Genomic DNA, 20,350 nt, shown 5'->3' on the forward strand with positions numbered 1-20,350 from the left:
TGTTAAGTCAGTGAATATAATTTGACTATAATGAGTAACTTATTTTTTTTTTTTGCATACTTTAGAGATATCTGACTTCATTTTGATACCACATGAAACTAATTACAAATCAAGTAAATTAGATAAACTAATTTTATATTTTTTTCTATTAAAATATTTATATTAATTACCCGGGGGCATCACTGATTACACCACATGTCAAGCTGAGTCAACATATAAGAGCATTCCCAGCAGCTTCCCTGTCATATTCCCTAAGTTTAGGGAACCAAACTACTTTTTGCTTCCCTATCTACATACACTCCACAATAGCTTCCCTTTATCGTTCCCTATATTAATTAAATATTATTTTTTACTTTTCTTCATTTTTTTTATTCTTTATTTTTATACTTTTTTAATGATTCTCTTTTAACTAAACCAACCAACAACTATTTTGTCAATTTCATTCTATGATTGTCTTTTTGTTTTCCTTTTTTTTTTTTTACTTTTTTTTTTTTTTTTTTGTAATGAACCAACGGCCATTTTTTTTAATGAACCAACAGCTATCTTTTTTTTTTTTTTTTTTTTTTTTTTTAGCACAGCAGTGTTTCACTATTTTGTACCTGATTTTGGACCGTTGGCTGGCAGGTTTTTATAGCCAACGGTCCAAAATAGCCAGGTTTTTATAGCCAACCGTTGGCTGGCAGTGATACAAGTTGCTGTTTTTTGGCAGAATTTCACATGGCAGTGATACAAGTTGCTGTTTTTTGGCAGAATTTCACATGGCAGTGATACAAGTTGCTGTTTTTTGGCAGAATTTCGCAGGTTTCACAGGCTTTTCTTTTTGCTGGCAGTTTAATTTTTTTTTTTTTTTTTTTTTGTTGTTCAACGGCTACCTCAAATGTGTATATATATATATATCTTATTGTTGGTAGTTTAACATATAGCCATTATTTCTAGTTTTCATATATTTGAACCCAAATATCTCTTTCATTCATTCTTTCCCTTTTTTTTTTCTTTTTTTTTTTTTTTTCTATGAATCATATTTTTAAACTTGATGATCTTTTATATGACTCTTCTTCAGATGATGAGTTAGAAATAATTTCAGCAATTGCTATGGCAAAAGAACGATTTGATAGCGAAAGAGGATCAATATCACGTCGTGATTCTGGTCAACGCCGCAATACTATTTGCCGTAATTCTTTGCAAGGTCAAGAAAACCTTTTCCGCGACTATTTTGCTGCATCGCCAGTTTATCCAGCCAAAAAATTTCGGAGGAGGTTTCGTATGCGTCGTGAACTTTTTATCTACATTCATGATGCAATAGTAGATCATGAGCCATATTTTCTCCAAAAAAGAAATGCTGCTGGCAAGCTTGGGCACTCTTCCCTACAAAAGATGACTGCCGCACTTAGAATGCTCGCTTATGGAGTAACGGCAGATCTTATGGATGAATACTTACGAATTGGAGAATCTACTGCAATGGAGTGTTTTAAACTATTTGTTCAAGCGGTGAATTCAAAATTTTCCACCGAGTACTTGAGGTCGCCAACCCAAGATGATGTTGCTAGATTGCTAGCAATTGGCGCAAGTCGTGGATTTCCAGGTATGTTGGGAAGCATTGATTGCATGCATTGGAAGTGGAAGAACTGTCCAAATGCTTGGAAAGGTATGTATTCTGGTCATATCCATGAACCAACTATTATTTTGGAAGCCGTGGCATCTTATGATCTTTGGATATGGCATGCATTTTTTGGGTTACCAGGGTCTCACAATGACATCAATGTGTTAGAACGGTCTTCTGTATTTACCAATCTAGCTGAAGGGCGTGCACCTCTAGTAAACTACTCACTCAATGGTCACAACTACACAATGGGATACTATCTTGCCGATGGTATATATCCTCAATGGGCAACATTCGTAAAAACAATTCATGCTCCACAAGGAAATAAAAGAAAGAATTTTGCTGCATCTCAAGAGTCAGCAAGGAAGGATGTAGAGCGGGCATTTGGAGTACTTCAAGCGCGATTTGGTATTGTGCGTGGACCTGCACGTTTACACAAACCTGAAATGCTTAAAGAGATTATGATGGCGTGCATAATATTGCATAATATGATCGTTGAAGACGAGCGAGATTTATACCTTGGAGCAGATGACTTCGATTATGAACAAATCAATGAGATTCCACTCGAACCACCATCACATGAGCATACAGTTGAGTTTTTGGAATTCATACAAAATCATCATCGTATTAGAGATCGAGTAACTCATTCTCAACTCCAGTCGGACCTTGTCGAGCATTTATGGCAACTACATGGCCAATAAGAACTTTTGATTTTAAATTTTGTATGATTGCACTATGGGTAATTGTATTTTTTTTTTTTTAATACCTAGTCTATTAACAAATATATTAAAAACTACATGGCCTATAAGGAAGTTGGCGGTAGTGCACGTGACCAAATCCAGGCCTCCATTATAATTATGTCTATTGTCCAGTGTGTGCCATGTGAGTCATCTGCAAAAGTTTTTGTTAATGTTAAGAATCCAACCTTGTTGGATCCCACCAGACACCAAATCAGCCATGCCATTAAAAAAAAAAAAAGAATGGTAATTGAAGAGTTTCCTTAAAACATAACAATTTCTTTTAGTTTAGGAGTGTTCTGTACAGCACATATGTAAGGTAGATAAAAAGGCTACCAAGATTACAGATAAAAAGGCTACCAAGATAAATTACATAAATCTAGGCTTAATCCCTAGAGATGAAAAGACAAAGAAAAAATCTTTGAAAATCTGCAACAACTCAAAATTTTCAACCAAAAATTATGGATCCTTTCTAGTTAACTCCTAGACTTCTTTCTTGACGACTTGGATGAAGGCTTGGGTTGCTCTGCAACTGCATTTTGTGAGGCTCCTTTGGAGGTAATAATCTCACCTGCTGAACATAGGCCAACTGGACGGCTATAGGAGCCAATTCAATCTCTATTTCGTCATCAGGCAAGTTCTCGTCCAATAGTGTTTCCTGACCAATTCTGATAGCAACAAGCACATTAGCGTCCATTATATCATCACTGTTCTACAGAAGTTTTTCCCCTTTTCCAATTTCACGTATGTGCACATAGTTCAGTTAATATCAATTCATTCCACACTTCAATATTTGTTTCCTTCATATTCAGAGGAAACAAAAAGACAAAAAAAGAAAAGAAAAAAGAAAGTGCATATAAAACTATCAGCGTTGATCCCTCCATCATCACTTCCTTCACAACATTTAAGATTAAAAGTGATGATGTTACAATGCAGGATATGATTTCCAGACTCCAAACATAACTTATTCAAACTGAATGTAAACTCCTCCCGAATCAGAGTTATTTCCTTAAGAATGTCAACTTCCCAAAGTACTATTTGTAGTTACAACCAAAAGTAAAAGAGAAAATAGTTAAAACTACATGCTGCAAATGGCAAAGAAAGAACTTTTCATAAGTTAAGGAGCAACCATGATTCAAAAACAGAATACCAGGTTCTAAGAAGAAGCATTATAGAATCCTAGAATGGAGATGAGCATCATCGGTGTAAGGTGGAGCTCAAGCCATGGTATTTTTGGAGGAAACAAGGCTCCAAGCACTTTATGGTTGACGGTAAGACAGTCTATGTGGTTTGGGACCTTAAAGCTGCAAAGTTTAATGGCGAGACAGAGCCACAAACAGATTACTATGTTGCCATTGTTTGTGAAGAAGAGGTGGTTTTAGCTGTTGGTGATCTAAAGAAAGATGCCTTTCGGAAAACTGGGTGTAGGCCGGCTCTTATCTATCATGAGCTCTCAATTGAGTGCAAAAATGCTGCTATCAACAGCGACAACTCCTTAGGTGGGTTTGATCCACAAATGGAGATTAGGATAGATGGGAATCTAGCTATTCATATCAAGCATCTTCAATGGAAGTTTAGAGGCAACGAGTCCATCAGTGTAAGCAAAATCAAAGTAGAAGTCTATTGGGATGTCCATGACTGGCTCTTCAGCTCTGGTACTAGGCATGGACTATTCATATTTAGACCAATTTCATCATCTGTATCTCCATCTCCATCATCAACTCCATCATCATCATTGACATCAATGCAACATCTGTCAACTCAGGAAGCGAATCCAGCTACAAGAGAGGAAGATAAGGCATGTGGGTCGTCCAGGTTTTCCTTGTTTTTCTATGCTTGGAGGGTAGAATGATCAATTTGGCTGACTGGGTCCCGATCTGGTGATTACCATGGTGATCATCAACATCATAAAAACCATAGCCATTGCACAGGAGTTGAACAAGGAGAGATGCGTGTGCTTGATGTTCATACAGAATTTGGGTGCTAGTGTTTAGATTGAGTACAAGAGAAAGAGATTGGAAGCTAGGTGAATGGTGAGCGACACAAGGGCCCGAAGTGAGTTGGTGCTTGGCTACAGCTGGGATTGAATAATATGGACATGATTAGACAGGCCAGATTGGATCACATATATCTTGCCTAAGGAACTGCAATATACAACATCAAGTAGAAGCTTCTTTGCATTGAAGATTACAGATGGCTCCTAGTCCGAACCCTTAACTTCCTTCTACAAGCAGGAATCTCTCTCTTTCAATGTGGTCTGTCTTGCCACAAAAAATGAAAAAAGAAAAAAGAAAGGGGACTTCTATGTACTTGGGTCATATACAAGAGGAAAAGCCAAAACAATGATCCAAATAGACCAAATCGGATCTCAAAAACTCAGTTCAGGTGTGAGGTGTGGAAAACTTTAATGCACTGTCACAACACAGAGTAGCGGGTTTGCAATGCACAATATAATCACACAACAAAATAGAGAAGACCAATGAATTGAACACTTAAAGAACAAAACTGAGTTCCCTTATTAGTCAAAATAATTTTAAGAGCAAATGGTTTGCTTGACTAGATGCTGCTTAACAAAGTTTCTGTCCTTCAAATCTAAGCTCTGCATGTATATGGTCTTATAAGATTTCTCTAAAGGTACTGTTTACAACATACTAACAGTCACATTCAAGAAAGCTGCAGATATAACAACTTAAGCTTGAAAAATAATGCAGTAAAGAGAGTACTAAGCTTCAAAAAATAACACGAAAGTTATTTTTAAAATTATGATACTATTCAATAAAGTTCAAAAAAGCAAAATAGTACATTACCTTCGGGCTGACAGCAATAGTTGTTCTGCATCTGTGTACTTGTTACTTTCAATTAAAGAACAAGCAGTGTTGAATGCCAACTCAAAACTGCTAGTTGCTTTGACCCTAAGTGTATCCATCATTCTTTGCACTTCAGAAGCCCTCCCAGAGGCGACCAAACTAGCAACAGAGTTTATTTCTAATGATTCAATCTTGGATTTTTGAAGCTTGTGATAAATATCCATGCAAGCGTCCATTTTTCCCAGACGATACAGAATCTGAGACTCTAACAACATGGCTGTAGAATTCCCCTCTAGGCTTTTCAAGGACTCCAAAGCTTCATCTAGTTTGTTTTGTCTGTATAAGCAGTATGCCTATTTAGAGATAGCAAAAGCAAAATAAGAACATCATTGACGCATTATATGAATGCTCTTGGAGCATTATATACAACCAAATGTAAGCTCGAAAACCTCAGATATATTTGTGGAAAAAAATCCTTAATGAAGTAATATGTAATGATCCACATGGCCGTTTTCGTTTGATTGAGCTCAACATCGATCTAGATGAAATACGATGCATTGGTAAATAAAATGATCGATTGCTTTCACTGCCTTTGCACACAAAGAAAAGGAACTTGATACATTGATTTACAAAATTACACAAATGCTACACCTTCAGTTAGAACCTCATCAAAGAAGATCTTCATACATGTAAACAACACAAGCATTCTTAGCTTTAATCAATGTGCAACAAAGAGGTCTGTGCTATTCTTACTTTCAATAGCAAAATAGTCACTGAACAAAAAGATGACAAAATCAATGACTATTTACAAAATTACATGATTAGTTCACTTAAATACAAAATAATACCCAAAGACCGATGACTATTTACTACTACGCTTCTCAATGATTTCCATTTGGAGAGATTGAATATAGTCAAGCTGCATTTTAGACAAGTGGCTTGTATCCATCATCATAATTTCAAATTCTTCTTTCTTTTGTTCCCTTGCCTCTTTCCTAAGTTCAACCTCAAGCTTTTGTTTTTCAAATTCTGCTTTCTTTTGCTCCCTTTCCTCTTTCCTAAGTTCAACCTCAAGCTTTTGTTTCTCAAATTCTTCTTTCTTTTGCTCCCTTTCCTCTTTCCTAAGTTCAACCTCAAGCTTTTGTTTCTCAATACGAATGATCTCCTCCTTTGTCGTATCGATCTCTTTCTTTCTCTCCTCATGTAATCTCTTCTTCGCTTCCGCTAATCCACTCAAAACCTCCATCACAATCTCTTTCTCTCCACAATTGTTGCTCTTTCTTTTTCTCTCTCTCTCTTTCGCAGCCTTCTTGCCTATAGGTCTCTCCAAGGCTACATGTACATCTTGATCATTGTTATCTTCCCCTAAATGTATAACATCTAGCGGATAAGAAGTACTTGTATCAAGGCATTTCCTTTTCAAATCTGATTGAGTCAACATATATTTCTTCCATTTCGGTACTGTCTTCAACATATTCCACAAATGTTCAAATTGAAATATGGCATTGTTATTCAACTCCTGGTACATAGCCTTTGCCATATTGATCTAAAAGAAAATTCAGAAAATGAAAATGATTAAAATCTTGAATCAAATAAATGACTAATTTACACTACTAGTAAGAAATCATTTATACCTTATCTTGCTCACCAATACCACTTTGATTCCTATGTTCAACTTGTTCTAAGTACCCACAGAATTTGTTGATGACTTTTTGGATGAAAGACCATCGATTTGATAAAGAATGTGCAGTCCGTTCTACAGTGGTTTCTTTCTTGTTCTCATTATAGTTCTCCAAAATCCTATCCCAAAATTTGGTGCTTTTTTGAGAATTCCCTTGAATTGGATCAAGGCCAGTATTGAGCCAAGCCTTTACTAGTAAAACGTCTTCTTCTATTGAGAAGTTTGTTTTTTTAGTAGTAGACTTCTTTTTAGGTTGGGGTGGATTTTCATTGTTGTATTGACGCCCCTCTTGTAAGAGCATGGTGAAGCTTTGGGAAGGAGTTTCATTGAACTCTTGCAACCCCTCTTGTGAGTCCATGAGTGCAAGTAGCTGAATGAAAAAAAAGGAACTAAAAATATCATAAATTTGGTTCCATTCATGGATCCATGTAACATTAAAGATGTACACATAACATCCTAATTTGCCTTGAACCAGTCCCTTAACAATAAGGAGAATAAACTCTAAATTATATTCAAAGATGCACTTTTGGCTTGGGAAATCAAAGGGTACAAAAGCACTCAAAGACTAAGCTGTAAATTTAAATTGAAGCAACACATTATTCAATCTATGGTGCTAGCTACAATGTGGGATCTACTACCCTAATTTATTGGGTTCGATTAACAATGTAAATACACATTTAAGATGGGAGGTGTGTGGCACTTTACATATCACTGCAAATTGCAGAAAATGTAGGCTCTACAAAACTTGAGGAAGAAGAGGATATCTACCCCAACTACCCCAACAAATCCACAATGACAACAAATCTGATCTCACACCCATCTAACCTCCCCAACAATCTGACCCAAGTATATACCAATTTCCTCAAGAGACGCTTCCAATGAACACCAAGAACCAAATATAGAAAAATAATTCATGCAGCTCTAAAGTGACAATTTCTAAAACCAGTAATTGTGGGAAGTCCATCTAATTGATTCTAGTTTTACTGAAGATCTAGGTTTTACTGAAACCAGTAAGTCGAACACAGTAAGTCAAACACAGTCTAGGTTTTACTGAAGATCTCCTTATGATGCCTTTCCTCCCTTCGTTCTTTTTCCTTTTTCATGAAATCCATCTAATTGATTCTTGAAACCACAAAAAACATGTCATTCAATATTTCAAAACGGAGAAGAATAAAAAAAGCCATTGAAGCTCCCCCAGAGTCTATTAGCAATAAACAAATAACCAGTAACTTGGAGTTTAACATACATAACTTGGAGTTTAACATGCACCGATGAAATTTAACTAGAAAACCCATCATTTAATCAAGAAAATCCACAGCCCCACAAAGAAAGTGTCATACAGCAAGGACGGAAATCAATAACCCTAACTTGTAGAATAATTCAGTCTAAAATCAGGGCTTTAATCGCCACCCAGATGAATATAAGGAATTGGCTAAGCACAAAGCAATAATAGCAAAATGCCCTGTGAATATCAAAGCCAACTCCTAGCCATAAAGAACAACAAGAACACCAAAATTAGGCTGGGATTTGAAAGCGTTCTACTTCTCTTCCTCTCCAAGGTTTCTCAAACCTTCTCAATAAATATAAGAATTCTATATACAAAATAATTTCAAAACATTTGATTTTTTTTTTGATAAGTAAAAGAAAACACATGAAATTTGCCCAAATCTGCAAGAAAGATTGAGCCACTAGACTCTCTCTCTCGAAGATTCGCAGAGACGGAGCAACTATGGGCGTCAGCTCATACGCAAGCGCTCACTGCCATCTGAGCGCCGGTAATCAGTAAATGACGCCGCGTGATATTCATTCATTCAAAGGAAAAGAAGTGAAACCCTAACGCTAAAGCTATAGCTGTGTACATCGCTCACCGATGTGGCGGAGGCTTCTTACAATACATTTGATTACAGAGCAATGAACATTTAGGAGAAGACAAACCCAAATTTAGGAGAAATCGAACAAAAGGGAAGAATGAACCTTTCTTCCAATCGAAGAACGAACCTTTCTGAGCTGGACACTACGCTCGCCGGAAAAGGACTGGTTCAGCTTTGCCCAGGCGCTGCCCACTCCACGACGACGGTGGCTCAACCACCGTTCTTCAGTCTCTCTCTCTCGGCTTGAACAGAACGCTCACCATTCTCTCTCAATCTCGAATTTTCTCTCTTTTCGGTCTCCTCTCTACCTTGTGTAGAACAGATGAAACTTGAGAGGTTGAAGAAGACGGAATTTTCGCAGAGAGAGCTTGTATTGAGCGGAGAGAGCTTGTATTGAGCGAGAAGGGTGGCGTGTTGGACAGGAAAGAGAGAGCTTGCGTTGCGTTGAGGCTTGTGCTGACAGGAGAGAGAAAGATTTATTTTTCAATTTAATAAGCCTTAGGATTGCTACAGTGGAGCCCAATATATTGGGTTCCACTGTAGCATATGATGGTTTAAGGAACCATTTAGGGAATCTGCTGTGGGACGTTTTTTGTGATTTTTTGGACATATTCCCTAAACATAGGGAACAGACCCCCTTATAGGGAAGCTGCTGTGAATGCTCTAACATCATATGTGGCAAGATGATATTGGTGATGACTGGGTTGGGCCGGAGGCCCGGATACACTTCGGTTCCATCATTCCATGCCTGATCTCTGCCACATAAAAATTGCTGTTTTTCCTGCAAAAAGTTTGTTTTTTTATTTTATTTTATTTTATTTTATTAAAGGAAAAAAAGAAAAATGCTTAGCAATCTAGTAGAAGCATAGATCTCCACGAGACACTATGATCGGACGGCTATCTCGTAGAGACTCAAAGCTCTCTCTTGCCTTCCCCACGCGGCAAAGAACCCCTTCGTTCAACGACTGACCAATTCCAACACGACAAAGATAAAAAAAGAAGCTCAATGACACCCACCGAACCATTCCACTTTCCCTTAATAAATTCCCACAACCACAAAAAACCAATGGCACACGGCCACGTTTGCTAGAAACCAATAACTCTAACAAACGTCCGCTTGCATGTCTCCTCTTGATTGGTCCTTCCCCGGCCCTCGCCGTCACCCGATCACCCCTCCTTCAACGGTGCTGTGAACAAGAACAATCAATCCCTCAACGCCCTTAATTTGTTCGCTCTCTGAACCTGCCTGAGGGGTTAAATTCGATTGATAAATTTCATTTTCCGGTGGGATTTGTGATCGTTTTTCTGGAGAATCTGGGAAGGAAAACGGTGCATGAAAGAGAAGGTGTGGGGGAGAAAGAAGAGAGAGTAGAGGAGGGAGGGGTTGGAGAGAGACGCATAGAGCGGAGGAGCAGCGAAACATGTCTGCCATAGTGTGCGGGAAGAGATCGTCCATATTCGAAGACAATCTGAGCCTGGCAGCAAACCCTCCCGTGTCCAAGAGAATCCGCTGCTCCTCTTCCTCGCCCGTTCGCTTCTCTCCGCCCAGGCCCAACCACTCTTCCTTTCCCTCCCCTTCTTCCGTTCACTCGATCCAACACCTCAGGGCCTTTTTTCCTCACATGGACCAAAAGGTTCGCTCTCTTCTTCTTTTTACTATTTCTTGTTTCTTAATAATAGGGTTCTTAGATCGATATTTGATATTCGATATTTGATTTGTTATTTCTTTTCAAATTGTGATTTTGATTTTGGGGAAATGAAGAAAATGTCACATCCCAAATCCAAACGGGCCTGGTAACGACTGAAAATGCAACATTTCTCAAAACCCTGCAAATAATTTTTTTAGCAAGAAAGACCAGAGAAATTGATTTCCACAAATTTCATAAATATATAAACAAATTCAATATCATCAATATATAACCAAATTCAAATCATTATACGCCACATTTCAATATGCCAAAATAAATTTCTTTACCCATTTCTCAAATGGCCATTGCAGAATCAACACATGCATTTATAGAAGTGGCAAAATAAATACATAAATTTATAATGGCATGTTCACCAAGTAAAATAGCTTTATGACATAATGGCATGTTCACTGAGTAAGATTTTATTATGTACCATGTTATAGCTTGACTTACGCAACTTTAGCATGTATTCATAAACGTACTTTTCACACTTTGCTAAGTACATGGGGTATACTTATCAAAAAAAAAAAAAAAAAAACAATAATAATAATGAGAATATAAAGTATACAAATACACTTGCCCTCAAATCTGCTACTAAACTGCCTTCCCCTTGAGGTCATCGTACAACCAAATAGAACCTAAACAAATTTAAATAACAATCCTATCAATAAACATGTAAAAAAATCTAATGTTTTATCTATTCTAAATGATAATAAAACAACAATATCGACACAAATAAAACTAAATACGGTAACAAATGGCCGTAATTTAGTAAAAGATGTAATAATAACGGTTAAACTAACCCAATGCTATGCCCTTTGTGACCGATAATCATGGCACCTCCCAAGTTGGTTTCAAAGCTGAAAATTTTCCCAAAAGATCTTGCTTCGTGGATCTACTTCAAATCCCTTCAATTTTTAGTGAGAATGGAGAGGTGGGGGTTGAGGGCTTTTCTGAGTTTGTGCTTAGTGCAATGGGAGCCGCTCCCATTATGGGGTTGTCTTTTGGGGTCGACGAGAAAAGACTTATGGATCTTTTTTCTGACATTTAAGAGGGTTAGTATCTTGAAGATGGGGTGTCCGCTTCTAAACCTAAGGGGAAGAGGGAGCTTAAAAATTTGGAATGCTCCTTTAATTTGATGCTAGAGGCAGCGGCTCTAGTCGGCGTAAAGGTAGGATTGTTTTGCGGGTTTAGGGCTTCTTTGGGGTTTAGGGGTATGTTCTGCAGGTTTAGGGCTTCTTTGGGTTTTAGGGTTCTTTTATGGGGGTCTTATTTATTCTTATTCTTATTCTTATTTTATTCTTTTTTTTTTCCCAGCATTCTCTTGTATACTAGGGTTGCATCCCTTTGCGCTTTTGATATGTAACATTACTTATCAAAAAAAAATTTAGTACAACCTAATTTTTCAAGTTTTCTACCTCAAGAGAAACAAGTGAGCTCCATTGGCCAACCCCATGATCTTTGCTGCTCCATTGGCCATTATTATCAAGCTTTTGTTTTGAGAAGTAATGCCCTTGTTGCTCTTTCCATGATTTCTTGTAAACTTAACTTCCTGTGTCTATGGGTGGGTTTGCACTGTCTGCACATGCCTTTTTGTGCATGCGTGAGAGAGGCTTTTCAAATGTAAGGGGGAGAGAGAGAGAGAGGAGAAAGAGATGTTTTACCTTGGGGTTCCATAATACTTTTACCAAGATATCCTCTTGGGCCCTTGGATTAAAATATCACCCAATTTCAATCGAAGTATCACAACAGCCCATTCTAATTCTCTCATGGTAATTTATTGGTAAAATTAAAGTTTAATATCCTCATGATAAATTCTTGGAAATGAACACAGGGGTATTACAGAGTTTTTTTTTTTTTGGGTACAAATCTCATTGAGAGAAGAGAGTGTAATAGGAAATGACAAGCTGTAACCCTTAAAAGCAAAGGCAGCTCAATTGTCAAGCCCCATAACTTTTTTGTTTTGACAAAAGGAGATGTGAAGTTGGAGGGTGTAGATCACATCTGGTTGGGGTAGCATTAATAGTCACTAACCATTTGTGAGAGCTGTTATTGTTGTAGCTTCTCGAAAGAGCACTTGAAGAATGTGGTGGTGATTTGGATTCAGCTATCAGAAGTTTGAATGAGCTTCGTTTAGGATCCACTGATGATAACTTGGGCTCTGCTGCACCCAAACTTGACGTAACAGTGGAACCAAATGTTCAATCACAAGGTGCGTGTACATTTAATTTCTGGCTGTTACTAACTTGCATTGGATTGACGGATATACTTGTTTGTGTGGTTATTGTATTTTTGGATTTTTAAAGTTTCAATTTTTTGCACGTTAAGGTACATTCTCATTATCTACAATAGTGGAAGTTCTAATTATATTCCTTTTTTACTTGTCAAAAAAAAATTCATATTTCTTTTATGTAACTTCTATTAAGTTGGAAAAACATATATTGATATTGATACTATACTAAACTGAATCATAAAGTGTTTGGACCGTTCTTTTAAAGATACATATTTATTACCTATTAGAAAAAAAGACACATACCCTCTCTCTCAAACAACACTGCTGTTACCTAAGACTATGAGAGGTTTATCCTCTATTAGATTTTCTGATCTTTACCTGGCTTTGAGTCACTTCTATTTTGCCTTTTTCTTTTCTTTTCTACTCTTATGTGGCAATAATTTGCTTAATATCTTATTTTTTGATACTTGATTTGATGATCCCTTTAAAAAGTCTCAATGCCACCTTCATTTTTCTCATTATGAAGAAAAATGGGGTTATTGATCTTAAGGACTTTCGGCCTATTAGTCTTGTGAGTGGAGTTTATTAGATTTTGCCAAAGTTCTTGCCAATATATTGAGAAAGGTTGTGGAGAAGATTATTTCAAAGCCCTATAATGCGTTGTAATGAGGATACTCTTTTCTCTTGTATATGGCGGACTAAGGATTCGTTGAGGCGACCTTTTTTGCTTGGTTGGCAGTCCTAGGGAAGATCCTTGCTGGACAATCTTAGGAGGCGGGATGTCATTATGGTTGATAGGTGTTATATGTGCAAGAAGAATGGGGAGTTTGTAGACCATCTTCTACTCTAGTATGAGGTCGCTTGCGTCTTATGGAATGTCTTTTTTTGTCATTGTGGGCTGTCTTGGGTGATGTCTAGTAGTGCAGCTGATTTATTTGCTTGTTGGTAGCACTCGGAGTGCTGCCGTATGGAAGATGGTGTTTTCTTGCCTCTGGTGGTGTCTTTAGAAGAAAAGAAATGACAGAAATTTTGAAAACCGTGAGAGGACATTGGCGGACTTTGAGTCCTTTTTTTTTTTACCCTTTTTACTTGTACAACTGCATTTGTAGCTCCATGGGATCTTAGTTTTAATAATTCCTTTGTTCTTTTTTTCTCCTCCTAACTAGATGTTTATTCTATATAGTCCCTATGTACCTAAGTAGCGCTTTTTGTTTTTAATGATATTTCAATTATTTATAAAAAAAAAAGAAAAAAAAAAAAAGATTTGATGATCCCTTTTAGAGTTTTTATTCAATCCTTGGCTGCATGTTGTACTAGTTATATGTTCTCTTTATGTTGCCAAATATCGTACAAAACACATTGGCACATCGGCTTTTCACGGGCCTTTCATTCAATCATGTAATGACAGATAGCAACTTAAACTTGAGTATAGCTCTGATAAATCTTTTCGAGAGATTGGCAAACCTGTACCTCTGGTTGGTCTATGTAAAGACATTGTTTACCTCATTATACTGATGAGACACTTTCTTCAATCAAATTTACAAATTGTAAAGCAGTCCTTTAGGCATTAAACTACATTCAACTACTTCATATTATAATTATGATATACTATATGCCTTGGACCTTGAATGCTTTTTGGAGGAAATGGTTATCTTTGTTATTTGTTATTAAACAGAGGGCAATTGAGACATTGCAGAGATTTATCAAAAGAGTAAATGATAGTGTTAGAGATGACGAAGTGACATAGTGGAACGGATAGAAAAGAGAAAAATAACATGTTCCTCTCTTGAATCCTTCAATACCACAAGGAAGAAGAACAAAAAGGAAGCTCTCTCCTTTTATTAAAACAACTCAATAATAAATTCAAGGATTTAGTGATCAAATAAGGTTCAATACAAGCCTTTGATAATCTACAAATCCTAACCTAGAGAAAAGTTATAAAATTTTTAGAATACACTAAAAGAAATAAAACAAATTCTAATTTGAAAAATTCAAAAGTGGTAAAGTTATTAAGAAAAGCTTAAAACGAAAATAAAACAAAGAAAGCCAAAGGAAAATATACAGAGATAACCCCTAAAGTGTAGAGAAAGAAGAACAAAATTCAAAAAACTCCAAAAAACTATAAACATGCAAACTATTCCATGCTACTCTCCAAGTATAAAAGTATTGGAACATCATCTTCTTCAACATCATCTTCTTCAACTCTAACATCCCAGTCTCATGATCTTTAATGCTCCTTGCATTTTGCTCTCTCCAAATATGTGACGAGTCAGGGAAAAGCGCTAGTCACATCTGTACTATCATCCTAAAAGGATTAGTCAATTTGAAGCTTTCCAAAAATCACTTATAAAGCTTAGTTCCACATAGTAAGTAAACAATGTGGGACTTAGCACTCATGATCATCTCTTATAAACGACACACTCTATGTGGACTACTCATCTCTTCCCAATATGAGATCAGAGTGTTACAAACTCCTCCTTTTATCAGGGCCACGTCATACGGTTATGACAGTACCACATGGCATTACTAGATGGCTATGATACTATTTGTAACGATTCAAGAAAGTGCATTAGCAACATCTGTGCAATCACCTCAAAATAACTAGTCAATTTAGGGTTTCCCTAAAATCACTTATAAAGTCCAATTTTATCTAATAAGTAAGCAATGTGGGGCTTAGCACCCATAAACATCTCTTATAAACCCCCAACTCTCTTTGTGGGCTACTCATTTCCTTCCAATATGAGTTTGGGATGTTACAAAATAGACCACAATTAACACAAAGGTGCCAATGTCTACATTTGCAAAGCAGTATAGTGTCCCCAATGTCCCCTCCCAATTCTTTATAACTCGCTCGCCCTATGAGATATGACCCATGCAACACCAATCAATCTCCCATGAAGATGTTGTGTCATTGAGGAGGTTCTCTTTGCTTAGATACAATTAATAGCCTGTTACAATCAGCGATCCCCCAAAATTTTTTCCTTCATCCTCTTGATAAGCGAGTGTTGTATTGTCAATGCCTTCATCAAACTCCTCATTATTGTTATCCTTCAATAGATTTGTTGTTTCTCTTTTAGGGCATTGATTAAACGAATGTCCGGTTGTCTGCATCTGTAATACCTATCTGGACCTGGTTTGTATAAGGATTTCAAGGAGCATCTTTACTTGTGTTGTAGTTCTTGTGGTGTTCACTGACCCAATGATCTTTCTCGAGTCTTTATTGGAGGAATTCAATAATTGTGATGTTGAAGGCTAATTCATTTGCTCATCTCAGAGCATGAGGGATCAAAAGAGGGGTTTCTAGATGATTGAGCCCTCATCTTATCCAATTAGGACTCCGTTCTTGTGGCTAAATTAATAGCCTTTGTCAATGTGTACATGGTATGTATGAAAACTCTAGGATCATCAATTGCAGTCCTCCAATGAATTTAGCCACCTGTTGTGCCTTTGTTAACATGAGAACATACAACCTATAGAATTCTTTGGTATGTGCTTGAATTGCTCTACTCTACCGCATGCAATCTTACTACTGTTGAAACCAGATCTATTCATAATCTGGAGGTAAACATCTTGCTTTTAACTAGCTTCATCTTTGTCCATGATCATACTGGCTCCTTCCTCTGCATCTGTGGAATCTGCATCTGCACCAAGCGGAATCTCCTCCTTTCAAGTTGTTGGCAAAAGCTCACCTTCATTTTTTAGGAATCTCTATATATTTGAAGAATCTCTTAACCTCGTTCAGCCAACTTAAGAAATTTTCGACGTGAAGTTGGTAGATTTATCTTCATATGAAAATCTCTTGAATCTCCATCATTAGCCTAGCAAGGCTGCCTGAACATCAAACCAAGCTTGCTGCATCTCATGTTAGAGATCCTTAAATTTGGCTCTTCTAGGAGCCTCTCTCTCTTGATCGTTGTCACTAGGGACATTGCCATCGTTGTATGGGTTTAGCTGTATTAAGTTGCTTTGATACCAATTGGCATAGCAGAAGCAATAAAGGAAAGAAAATAACATTTCTCTTTTGAACCCTATAACACTACAAGGAAGAAGAAATAAGAAAAAGCTCTACCTCAAGGAAGAAGACATAAGAAAAGTTCTTATTAAAAAAAATCGATAATAAACTCTAGGATTCAATGATCAAGTGAGGTTCAATACAAGCATTTTTATAGGCTACAAATCCTAGCCTAGACTTGTTATCTTTTTTATTTTTTCTTTCTTTTTTTTTTTAATTTTTTCTTTCCTTTTTTATGTTTGGGAACCTCTCCAAGGTAAGGCCCTTCGGATTCACCCCTGCAGAGTAAACCCCGGTCTCATGCACTGCACCCTTGGAAGTTTTCCTACACAGAATTGGTTAGATCGTTGGCTTTTCACCAGGGGAGTGTGGCCCCAAAGGATTGTTTGTACCCATGAGGTGTTGAACCTTAGACCTTGAAGGGATGATACCTCAAAACCAAGGCCTCCACCACTTGGGCTAAAACCCCTTGTTATCTACTCCAATAAATGATACTATTTTTTCATCTCTAAAGCTGTGAAGCTATTTAATTTTATTATTATTATTTTAATTTTTTGTACCCTGATTTGATCCATCAACATGTGGAAAAGAATCATATGTAGGGAATTCACTGCCATTGAGAGTTGGTGTCAAGAAGGAAGCAAAGGGAATTGGTCTGTTAGATGTTAATGGATCAAGCAATTATATTTATTTATTGCGCAAAAGCTGTTCTGACCCAAAATCAATTCTTCTTACATGAAGAAATCAATGTACCACCATTTGGTGCACAGAGTAAAATCACCAAAATTGATTGCTTGAAAGGGATAACCTCACTAATAATTCTTGGCACTTGGCATCGATTTGTAGTTTTGAACTAAATCTCTGCAAAAATGGATATTGCTTTTATGAAGTGCCAGATGTTGTAGGAAAGGAGAATAATCAATGATATTGTTTCAGATGTATCTGATATTTTGCAAACCTACACAGAATGTGTTCAACCAATTTATGGCTCTAAAAGGGGAATATAAAGTTATAGAAAATTACTTACGGATGCTACATACCACCAAAGAAGGAAGAAGAAAGAACAAAGAGTTGCAACCTTATGGAAGTGCTGTCTCTCCTTTCTGCTTTGCATCTGCTACTTTATTATAATTTTTTTTTTTAAAAAAAAATTAATACAAGTCATTTGATGTGCTTCATTACCGAGTAATTCTCTTTTAAGAATATAGTGCTGTTATCATGGTTATGGTTGTCTTCCATTTGCAAGCCACCTTTCCTTTTCCAAGTTTGGGGCCCTTGTGACCAGTTCCAGGGCTGAGTACAATATTTTTGTTTCAGGTATAGTGACAGCTAATGGAGAGGTTGCAGCTGGTGAGGAGCTATCAGCTCCACAGGACCCTCCCATGGATGGTTCTGACTGGGTGGAGCTCTTTGTTAGAGAAATGATGAGTGCCTCCAATGTAGATGATGCTAAAGCTCGTACTTCAAGAGTGCTTGAGGTTTTGGAGAGATCTATCGCTGCACGTGCAAGTGCAGAGGCATCCCAAAGCTTTCACCAGGTTGCTTATGATTGTGATTGTACTACAATAATGTTGAATGTGTTACAATTTCCCTTATTGTTCTTTCCTCTATTTCTTCTTTGGTGGGTGAATAAAGAGGGAGAGAAGTGCAGGTGCAGTGGGGGTAGTGCACGGAGATTTAAATGGTTTCTTTTCTCTAATGCTTTCTTGTACTGATCGCATGCCCTATTGTAGGAAAATATGATGCTGAAGGAACAAGTAGAAGCACTTATTCAGGAAAATACAATCCTCAAGCGAGCAGTGTCTATTCAACACGAACGTCAAAAAGAGTACGAAGAAAGGAATCAGGAGTTGCAACATCTGAAGCAACTGGTGTCCCAGTACCAGGAGCAGTTGAGAACACTAGAGGTTTAGCTCTCAAATCCCGTAGTTTCCCATAGTTTTTCGTGTCGGCAGTGTGGTCTGTGGACTATGCTGTTTGGCATGAAAATGCTTATAAGAATTGGTGCATTTACTTTTACTTCATTAGTAATTTCGATCAATCCTTGCTCCTTTACAGTCATTGCATCAAGTGTAATGATTGTTGTATGATTTTATGACATATTATCAGGTGAACAACTATGCATTGACAATGCACCTGAAACAGGCTCAGCAAAGCAATTCCATCCCCGGACATTTCCACCCTGATGTCTTCTAGTGAACATTGGCTTAATTAATTTGGCCTTCAGGATGTTTAGTATGTGAGTGTGCTTTCGACAGTTGCTTAAAAGCTAGTGCGAATTATATCTGTAGGCACTCCAAATCGTGGCCTCCTGTGCCGGTTGGGAGTGACGGACTATGCAGGTTCAACACCATTCCCCCCCCCCCCCTTCTTTTCTTTAAGGCCAAATGGGTATGCAAGGATGAATACCCATTCAGTTTCATTTGAATACACTCATCTTTTCCATTTGCCTCCTCAATTGACTAAAAATTTGATACGCAGGTGTTTGTGGGTTTATGTTAAGAGACATCAAATAAATTAATTATATCATAATAAGATATTAGTGGTGCTTAAATCTCTCTCTATCACACACACATTTGCTTTGGCTAAATACTTGTCATACCTTCACACTTGTCTAATGCATCCTCCAAAATCTTCCACGAGTTTTGGCTGTCAATTTTTATCAGTATCTCGCTTGTCTCTTTTTATGGTTCTTTAGTAATGCTACTTTTACAAACGTCTTCGCACAATCCATTATTACATTAATATCACTGAGCATCTATTTCGATTTAATCATCGAGAGGGAATTGTCATTCTAATGGCATTTATTTTTATGTGCTCTTAGTATATCCAATTTAGAGTAATATTAGAGATTATATTTTTATCATATAATGCTGATTTGTCAGTTTTAATTAATCCTTGGATTAGTCTTTTTTTTTAAAATAAAAATAAAAAAATAAAGAATCAATGGTTTTCTGAAAGATTGTCATGTCAGCATTGGGAAGTCCTCTCGTGATAAAAATGTGGTTTATAGCATTTTTTCTCAATTATATTGATATGATGCCTTACTATCCAAAAACTGCTAGTCAACATTTATTTTGAATTGTATAAAAACCTATTGTAATTGTAGCTTCATTATCCAAGTCAATAATAAAAATGTAGCCACTTGAACTTTATATATGTTGGACTTCTTAGTCTTGAAGGCCAAACCGCTTTAATTCTTTTTGCTCTCTCTCTTCATTTTGATTTCTATCGCAAATTCCAACCCTATAAACGCTAACAAAGGTTGGTTTTATTTACATTGCTTGGATTTCTTTTAACTGATGTGTAACTCATTTGTTCACAAATTGGAGCATACAGAAGTAAACAATTCGTGTTCGCGTGTCAAATTCGGGTTATAGCAATATATGAATACAAGACTTTATGAGTTAATCCTAAGCTTATCGATTTAATTAAACGAGTCAGACATTTCAATCCTTACTGATTGAGTGTTAAGTTTACAAGTTCTGTCAAAAATTGTTATTCTCAAATGTTACGCAGCGAGTTTATGTCGTGTCGAGGCATGTGTTTAAGAATATAAAGGTTAATCTTAATTCAATCAATTTAATTAAACGGGTTTGAAACCTGAACCCTAACTCACTAATTTATTGTTGAGTTCGCTAATCGTGTTAAAAATTTATTAGTCTTACACTGTCTTTGCCTTGAGAGCTATTCATAATGATTGTCATGGGGGGAGTCTTAA

The 20,350-nt window shown here is 36.9% G+C and overlaps 3 protein-coding genes across 3 annotated transcripts; 2 read left to right on the top strand and 1 right to left on the bottom strand.

Moving 5' to 3' along the window:
* The first annotated feature begins 3,419 nt into the window (after nucleotides 1–3,419).
* LOC148583031 (uncharacterized) lies at nucleotides 3,420–4,412 on the top strand. The gene is made up of 2 exons (XM_088511744.1): nucleotides 3,420–3,431; nucleotides 3,521–4,412. The coding sequence occupies exons 1-2, from the start codon at nucleotides 3,420–3,422 to the stop codon at nucleotides 4,187–4,189; spliced, it is 681 nt and encodes a 226-aa protein (XP_088367870.1). The 3' UTR covers nucleotides 4,190–4,412.
* Nucleotides 4,413–6,006: 1,594 nt separating this feature from the next.
* Nucleotides 6,007–9,022, bottom strand: LOC148583032 (glutathione S-transferase T3-like). Its single transcript, XM_088511961.1, has 4 exons — nucleotides 8,824–9,022; nucleotides 6,779–7,195; nucleotides 6,277–6,690; nucleotides 6,007–6,150 (listed from the first exon to the last, which is right to left on the bottom strand). The coding sequence occupies exons 2-4, from the start codon at nucleotides 7,181–7,183 to the stop codon at nucleotides 6,007–6,009; spliced, it is 963 nt and encodes a 320-aa protein (XP_088368087.1). The 5' UTR covers nucleotides 7,184–7,195; nucleotides 8,824–9,022.
* A 717-nt stretch (nucleotides 9,023–9,739) lies between these two features.
* Nucleotides 9,740–19,063, top strand: LOC132165581 (Ubiquitin system component Cue protein). Its single transcript, XM_059576207.2, has 5 exons — nucleotides 9,740–10,330; nucleotides 12,446–12,596; nucleotides 17,947–18,167; nucleotides 18,363–18,536; nucleotides 18,739–19,063. Exons 1-5 carry the CDS (start codon nucleotides 10,118–10,120, stop codon nucleotides 18,823–18,825), a joined length of 846 nt encoding a protein of 281 aa, XP_059432190.1. The 5' UTR covers nucleotides 9,740–10,117; the 3' UTR covers nucleotides 18,826–19,063.
* The last annotated feature ends 1,287 nt before the right edge of the window (nucleotides 19,064–20,350 follow it).

Source organism: Corylus avellana, chromosome 11 (genome assembly GCF_965113065.1).
Source record: "Corylus avellana chromosome 11, dhCorAvel1.hap1.2, whole genome shotgun sequence".
NCBI classification, from domain to species: domain Eukaryota; kingdom Viridiplantae; phylum Streptophyta; class Magnoliopsida; order Fagales; family Betulaceae; genus Corylus; species Corylus avellana.